The sequence below is a fragment of the Gigantopelta aegis genome, chromosome 8 (assembly GCF_016097555.1).
Source record: "Gigantopelta aegis isolate Gae_Host chromosome 8, Gae_host_genome, whole genome shotgun sequence".
NCBI classification, from domain to species: domain Eukaryota; kingdom Metazoa; phylum Mollusca; class Gastropoda; order Neomphalida; family Peltospiridae; genus Gigantopelta; species Gigantopelta aegis.
Window position 1 is genome coordinate 47921760 of NC_054706.1, and position 8608 is coordinate 47930367.

Here is an 8608-nt window from a genome sequence, read left to right on the forward strand (position 1 = left end):
TGCTTAAATCTGGAATCGTGAACAATTGGGATTATATACACTACTTAATGCATTACATTAAAATTGATATTAAATTTAGGACTCTTCTAATGGCTGATGTTGGAAGCGGACGCCAACTTCGCATTAAAAACATTTACTTTTTAGTAAAGGCCTATAGGAATTCTCCAAACATTTGGCAATTTTCGAATCTTAAGAGACTGGATAGCACATACCACGGCCTTTGATATACTAGTCGTGGTTCACTGGTTGAAACGAGAAATGACCCATTGGGTTCACAGGCTGGGCCTGAAACTTTAATGCAGATACGATGTTCTTGGTTCAAACTAGATCAAATTATCTTTTTTATTTTCTGAGGGAGTAGGACTCCAGCGTCTGTCGCGATGGTCGAGACCTAGCCGTGTAAAGAGCTGTGCTTAGGGGCTACTGGGTGTCTAACGATGGTTAACACAAATATACAATATAAACTGTGAAAAGCTGTGCAAAGTATAAATATCGCAGTATATTAAAATTTCAAGTATATCGCCTAATATAGGGTTCAAACTAACCTTTTCTTTAAAAGCGTTTATTACAGGTCCGTACAAACAGGTGGGGTAAGGGTTCTGTCTACATTTTAGTAATGAAGTATCTTGAAACTGCCCCCACGCCACCACCCGAGTGATTGACCCGTGCACCCCAATAAAACATCTTGATTGCGACAATGTGGTCGGGACGGGGATGAAAAGAGGCGGTGAACAAATGGCGGTGAAGGGAAGCGGATAAAATGTTGGTACTGCAGGAGAAGATGTGGGAGGGTGACAGGGGAGACCAGGTAAGCGCTTGCGCCTCTACTAAGGGGAGGGAATGAAAGACTGTTTAACGACACTATAGCGCACAAAAAATACATTGGCTATGTGTCAAAGAAAGATGCATGAATGAAGTGATTACCAAAGCAATTTAAAAATACAGAAGTTAAGAGCTGTGCAAAAACTATAAATATGCTAAGAGGTGGTTTAATTTGTATCGTGCAGGGAAAGATCTGTAAGGGTAAATATGATGGTGGAGAGGTGAGCGAAATCTCTGGGGGACGTAGCCCAGTGGTAAAGCGCGCGGTCGGTGTGGGATCGATCCCCGTCAGTGGGGCTATTTCTCGTTCAAGCCAGTGCACCACAACTGGTATATCAAAGGCCGTGGTATGTACTACCCTGTCTTGTGGGATGGTGCGCATAAAAGATTCCTTGCTTCTAATCGATAATAATAGCCCATGAAGTGGCGACAGCGGATTTCCTCTCAATCTGTGTGGTCCTTAACGATATGTATGAATGAATGAATGAATGAATGAATGTTTAACGACACCCCAGCACGAAAAATACATCGGCTATTGGGTGTCAAACTATGGTAAATGCAAATAAATAAAGTGATGATCAACATCAATATTAAAATTCAAGGTTTAAACAAAAACAGTGTAAAGAACTGTGCAAAAAGGCAAATACAAATATCACAGAATTTTACGGACACCGAATTTTACTCTAAACTTCAATTTGTGCTGTATTGGCCATTCTCAAAGAGAATGTTACACCCCTGCACCACGGTGAGGTTACAGCACACGCAGGGGCGATATGTATGACGCCATATAACCGTAAATAAAATGTTGAGTGCGTCGTTAAATAAAACATTTATTTCTTTTTTCTTTCTCTGGGGGACAAATGTGAATGTCATCATGAAACAGTTTTTCTTGATACTAGGTCATTATATGTTCATCCTTCACCCGCACCGACGCACTCAACCGAAGAAAGGATGGGATACAACGTTCTCCCACCGGCCTTCGACTTTTACTCATTCTGTTTTAAAATGAGAAAAAAACGAGGAAAAAAGGATTAATAAAGCTAAAAAAAATTAATAAAAAAACAAACTAATTAGGATTGAAAAATCGTCCTGCAAACCACTGTCCTGGGTTTTCAGAATAATGCGTGTCAATATTTTATCAACAGTATTAATAATTAAACACATGGTCCAACACACCTGGCGCTAAAGTAACAAAGATCGTGGTATGTACTGCCTGTTTGAAGCATAGAAAAGATCCCTTGCTGCTAAAAAAAAGGTACTACATTGAGTAGCAGCAACGCGTTTCATTTCTCATTACCATATGTCCGACTCCATATAACCACTAAAAATGTATTAAGTGCGACCTTAAATAAAACATTGCTTGTTTGCTTGCGTCGCAGAATCGACCTCTGTGGATCCATTCAGCTGATATGATTTTTTCTCTCGTTCCAACCAGTGCATCACAACTTATCAAAGAAAAAGATTTATTTATTTATTTAACGACGCACTCAACACATTTTATTTACGGTTATATGACGTCGGACATATGGTTAAGGACCACACGGATATTGAAAGAGGAAACCTGCTGTCGCCACTTCATGGGATACTCTTTTTCGATTAGCAGCAAGGGATCTTTTGTATGCACCATTCCACAGACAAGACCGGCCTCGGTGGTGTCGTGGCAGGCCATCGGTCTACAGGCTGGTAGGTACTGGGTTCGGATCCCAGTCGAGGCATGGGATTTTTAATCCAGATACCGACTCCAAACCCTGAGTGAGTGCTCCGCAAGGCTCAATGGGTAGGTGTAAACCACTTGCACCGACCAGTGATCCATAACTGGTTCAACAAAGGCCATGGTTTGTGCTATCCTGCCTGTGGGAAGCGCAAATAAAAGATCCCTTGCTGCTAATCGGAAGAGTAGCCCATGTAGTGGCGACAGCGGGTTTCCTCTCAAAATCTGTGTGGTCCTTAACCATATGTCTGACGCCATATAACCGTAAATAAAATGTGTTGAGTGCGTCGTTAAATAAAACATTTCTTTCTTTCATTCCACAGACAGGATAGTACAGTAAATATGATAGTGTAGTTTATTTATGAGAAAATGGTGAAATCAAAAGTAATTTTTTCAGCCATCTCTGTTTGTTCATGTAAAATAATACATGTAGTTCATTTACCTAATGGATAGAGAGAGAGAGAGAGGGAGGGGGAGAGGGAGAGGGAGCAGGGGAGAGAGAGAGGGGGAGAGAGAGAGAGAGGGAGGGAGAGAGGGGGGGGGGGGGGGGAGAGGGAGAGCCCAGCATCATTTGGAGTCATGTGGAACAGGAGGTACACAGTTGATAGTGGACGTTTTTTTTTTTTTTTTTTTTTTAACAGCACCACTAGAGCACATTGATTTATTGATCACCGGCTATTGGATGTCAAACATATGGTCATTTTAACACAGTCACAGAGCAGAAACCCTCTACATAGTAGCAAGGGATCTTTTACATGCATCAAAGAAAGAAATGTTTTATTTAACGACGCAATCAACACATTTTATTTACGGTTATATGGAAGGAAGGAAGGAAGGAAATGTTTTATTTAACAACGCACTCAACACATTTTATTTACGATTATATGGCGCCAGACAAATGGTTAAGGACCACACGGATATTGAGAGAGGAAACCCGCTGTCGTCACTTCATGGGATACTCTTTTCGATTAGCAGCAAGGGATCTTTTACATGCACCATCCCACAGACAGGATAACACGTACCATGGCCTTTGATATACCAGTCGTGGTGCACTGGCTGGAGCTAGAAATAGCCCAATGGGCCCACCGACGGGGATCGATCCAAGACCGACCACGCATCAAGCGAACGCTTTACGACTGGGCTACGTTCCACCCATCACAACTTGTCAAAGACCGTGGTATGTGCTTTTCTGTCTGTGGGAAAGTGTATATAAAAGATCCATTACTTCATTAGGACAAATATAGTGGGTATCCTGTAATGACTACGAGTCAGTAGTCTCGGTATTATCATATGTTTGACATCCATTAGCCGATGATTAATAAATCAATGTGCTCTAGTGGTGGTGTTAAACAAACAAACTTCTTCCTTCCAAAACACCCTGTTAGAAGGAAGGAAGGAAGGAAATGGTTTATTTAACGACGCACTCAACACATTTTATTTACGGTTATATGGCGTCGGACATAGGGTTAAGGAACACACAGATATTGAAGGAGGAAACCCGCTGTCGCCACTTCATGGGCTACTCTTTTCCATTGGCAGCAAGGGATCTTTTATATGCACCATCCCATAGACAGGATAGCACAGTTGTGGTGCAATGGCAGGAGCTAGAAATAGCCCAATGGCCCCACTGACGGGGATCGATCCCAAACCGATCGCGCATCAGGCGAGCGCTTTACCACTGGGCTACGCCCCCCCCCCCCCCCCCCCCCCCCCGTTGGAAAGTGACTGCCGCAATGTATATGTATTACACTTTACAAAAGTAACATGATTAAAACTGTACGCACGTGCAAATATGTCGGCTGTCGAGTACGGACGGAACGTGCAAAACGGGATGCCCGTTTAACCACGTGACCAGTTTACAGAGATAAATAATCGAAACATAGTTGTTTGGTCATTTCAACGTGTTCGAACTTTCTCTGTGTAGTACAATTCAGTACAATTCAGTACAATTCAGTACAATTCTCATTCAAGTAAGTTTAATTTTTTTTAGATTGTTATTAATGTTGTTGTTTTTTTCCCCAATTAAATTGCGGTGTAAAGCGAAATGTGCAAAAATATAAATATGGTAAAAGAAGCATGTTTAATTTTTTTTTTTCGTGCAGGGAAATGTCTGTAAGGATAATTATGAAGGGGAGGAGGTTGGGTGTGAACCGACTCCGGGGGACCGATGTGAATGCCACCCTGAAACAAGTTGATAGTTTATTATATTTATCCTCCACCCCCACAGATAACCTCCGCCGAAAGATTGGGACACTGTTGTCCCACCGGCCTTCGACTTCTTTAAAGTGATAAAAAGGTTAAAGGTTGAATACAATGGCCTAAAGTATTTAGAATAGAAAAATCGTACTGCTAACCATTGTCACGTATTTTCAAAATGCGTGTAAATATTTTATCGACTATTTATCATTAACAATATGGTCCTAGCCCACCCGGGGGTGATGTAACAAAAGGTCGTAACAAAAGATAGTACGTACTATCCTGTTTTGAAGCATATAAAAGATCCCTTGTGGCTAATCGGGAGTATCCCAGCTTTCTCGGTATCGTACATTGATTAGACAAGTTTTACGTTTTTTCTTTTGTTTATTGCCTGTTTTGAAAGTAGGGCCTACAAACCTAATCCCACAACGCTAGACGATGATAATCCCCCCCCCCCCCCCCTCCGACCAAATGTGTAAAAATATAAAATCCTGTTTACTTAATGGATTGAGAGAATGGATGAGATTTCTTTGTTTTGAAAAACATGTAGGGGTATATGAATTTTGAATGATTAGAACGGAAACTGAAAATTAAAAATGGATCCACATACTAGGATTTTCATCCGCTAGCAGACGCGTTTGCGGTGTATTCAGCAGGGTGGGGGTTATACACAACGACCAAAGTGTATAGCGTTGCTCCCTCTGATAATGATGGGGTGAGAGGAGGAATGTGAGCGGTGAGAGGAGGAATGTGAGCAAGTGCGTTTTTTTTTTTTAAAAATGGACTCCCAATTACATGTACCTTGAAATCTTGTTAATTAAGATTTGTAAGGAGCGGGGGATGTTAGGGTGCAATATTTTTACTGCGCTAGTACTTGAAATGTGATTTTATGCTTTTTCTTATATTGGCCTACAGAATGAAGACTGCTTATTTCTTCGTGGTTCTGCTGGCCTTGACCTTCGTCCCAGAGCACGTGGATGGCTGGTTTTTCCGGTCTGTGCGCAGAATTCGCTTCAGTCCGTACCACACGCTGGGTTGTATGGCGGCCTGCAAGTGGGCCAGGAGCTGGGCGTGTAAGGCCTGCAAGAGGAAGAGGGGACTCGACGTGCCAGATGATGCAGATGAGGTAAATTTTCCATGTACCAAATGACGGCCAGTTTTAAAATGCACATTAAATACTGGGTAGACTGTACTTTTTCTCCAGTTTTACTGGAAGGCGAGGGGTTGTACTTGTGACGGGTTGTACTTGTGGGGGGGGGGGGGGGGGGGGTTGTACTTGTGAGGGGCATAGCAGCTATAGCCACATCGGTTACCAATACAAATCTATGGTATTTGATTTTGTGGTATACGCTAATGGTTAATACATTTTTGCAAACGCAATTGCCAAATTGGAAGTAACTACTGAACACTTACCCGAAGTAGTCGGACTTGACCCACAGCTCCACAGCTAAAAGCTGACGGGTGTGGCATGGATGGCCTAGTACCTGTACTAAATAATGCCACTAACGACATCACTAAGCACATTGATTTAATCTGTAATGGATGTCAAACATTATTAACTGCCGGTCTTTAGTGGAAATTGCTACATTGTTCATTAGCAAGGAATGTTTTTTTTTTTATATGCACTTTCAGACGGGGAAAGCACATACCACGGTCTTTGACCAGTTGTGGTGCACTAGTTCCAGCGCCAAATTAAAAAACCCCAAAAAACCCCGGTTGAATGGATCTACTAAGGTGGTTCCATCCTGCATCGCAAGCACTCGATCGACTGAGCTAAATCCCGCCACTTCCTATACTGAAAAGATTGATGAATCGCTGTCAAAATAACGTGTCTGCATTTTAGTGTAGCAAATCTTATTTGCGATAAACGGAAACTGTAGTTAAGGCATTAGTTTAGTTGATGAATTAAAATTGTAGATTGTAATGTACTGAAAAATGACAATATTCCAGGATGAAGATGTCACCAAGGTTATGCAACACCTGGATTTGAACGGAGATGGTATTGTTGAACTCGTCGAGATCGCTCACATGACCGGCCTTAAAATGTCAAACCCAGTTCTACTGGCTAAATTCCACAAAGCGGATAGCAACGGTAAGAATTTACCTAGGAAATCGGTATGTACTTGGGAAGTAGCATTTGTATTACTCCCCAATTTCGTTTAGCGGTTCGACACTGGTTTTAATTGAAATTGCAATACGATGTCCTTAAGTTTGTAACAGTCCGAACGTAATTTTATCTTCACAAGCGCAGTTTAATTTCGGTTAAATGATTAAAACGACGGCGTGCATGGTAGCGCGACTTCTTTCAGGAAACTGCACATCAAACCGTTACAATTTGAAGTGCATTAACTTTCCATTGCATACTTGGCTGTGCCATCTCGCATTGATGAATGATGAATGTGACAAATGTAATGTTTATGACCAGGAATCGCCAGTAAATTTTTAACAGCGTGTATGTACACGCTACTGTGTTTTGATACGTGCGGAGACTCGTTAAAATATGGTTGCAATTTTAAAATAGTTACAATTGTGCTTAACTAGGGTACTAGATTCGACCCATTTGCCGGAAACAATTGCTCGACCGAATTGTTTTCACGTATATACCGAATCCAATGGTAGGTTTGAATGAAACTTTGCATGTAGCAGTTTTAGCCACTTACTATTAACGTGATTTGATTTAGCACTTATTATTTTTGTGCCTAAATGAATTGTTATGCCTAAATGAATTGTTATATGGGATTGTATGAATAATGCAACTGAAATGTAGTGAATTTAGCAGGTATTCGATCCTATTGTATTTCTACGATGGGTGGTTCTTGCTTCAACTACGCGTTAAAACGAACCCTTTTTTTTTCAGGCGATGGCGAACTGGACCTTCCTGAATTGGCAGCTTTCCACTTCGAGAACAAAAAGGAATGTGAGTAACCCATGAATGATTTGTATTTTTCTATTTAATGTCAAACCATTATGCAGACCCATACCCTTTTTTCCCCTTTTTCTCCATCACGTCTCGTATATCATTGGCAGTGGTGGTAAGTGTTTGAGAAAGGAATATAAAGGCTGCCAGTTCTAAATATGTAGAATATTAAAAGTAGTGGGCAAAAAATTTACTTGCGTTTCATGGTTATCGCTGTTCAGTCATTCGGTCTACAGCATTCTATATTTTGATTACAATATTATCGCATATCATTATGCAACTCCTCTGGGACACAGGCGGATATTGCAGATTTTAATGTTTCAAAATGTTTATTTTTATGCAAACTGAAAATGCCATGTTGAAGGGTAATCGTAAAAGCAAGTGGTCACACCGCCCTAACATGTATTTCTCGTTTCAGTTCTTGACGCCATGGCCAAGCACGGACGTTAGGCTGTGAAGCGATCGGCACATTTGGCCGGATTTATGTAATGGCACGTATGCGGGTTAAGGGTTTTCAATAAAATATTAAAAAAACATTTCATTGTTGGTATTTTTTTAAGATCGAAAAGCAACTAGGATGTCAATATTGTCTGGGTCTTCAACCCAATTGGCAGACAAAAGCGCCAAATTTGGACCATCGATTGATTTTAGCCTAGGAACCATCTTGACAGTTTGGGATTTTAAAAGATGGCGACCAAAATACAAAATCGACGCCAGCAAAACTGCAATATCTCTTTGGCTGTAGTCGCATGTTGACCATGGGGTATCAAATCGGGGATTTGTGCTATTCATGGTCCACATTGCCATTTGCGTTTTCGAACCATCTTCGTAAATGGCGCGTACTTGCAGCTTGGATATATTATCGTGCTTGCTCGGATGTAGGGTTTGAAGGTGTGATTGGTCATGGGATCGATCGCCATTGGTATACAACCCAGTTGCCTTGTCAAATAGTATTGCTACGG

At 41.3% G+C, this 8608-nt stretch overlaps 1 protein-coding gene across 1 annotated transcript; it reads left to right on the forward strand.

Moving 5' to 3' along the window:
• The first annotated feature begins 4432 nt into the window (after positions 1-4432).
• On the forward strand, positions 4433-8182 carry LOC121380202. Its single transcript, XM_041509016.1, has 5 exons — positions 4433-4503; positions 5645-5855; positions 6680-6821; positions 7587-7646; positions 8065-8182. Exons 2-5 carry the CDS (start codon positions 5646-5648, stop codon positions 8094-8096), a joined length of 444 nt encoding a protein of 147 aa, XP_041364950.1. The 5' UTR covers positions 4433-4503; position 5645; the 3' UTR covers positions 8097-8182.
• The last annotated feature ends 426 nt before the right edge of the window (positions 8183-8608 follow it).

What these genes read in the sequence shown, in the direction of transcription:
- LOC121380202 (XM_041509016.1), top strand. Translation starts at nt 5,646, where the DNA reads ATGAAGACTGCTTATTTCTTCGTGGTTCTGCTGGCCTTGACCTTCGTC. An exon ending in TGCCAGATGATGCAGATGAG is followed by an intron (nt 5,856 to 6,679) that starts GTAAATTTTCCA and finishes ACAATATTCCAG; the next exon opens with GATGAAGATGTCACCAAGGT. An exon ending in CCACAAAGCGGATAGCAACG is followed by an intron (nt 6,822 to 7,586) that starts GTAAGAATTTAC and finishes TTTTTTTTTCAG; the next exon opens with GCGATGGCGAACTGGACCTT.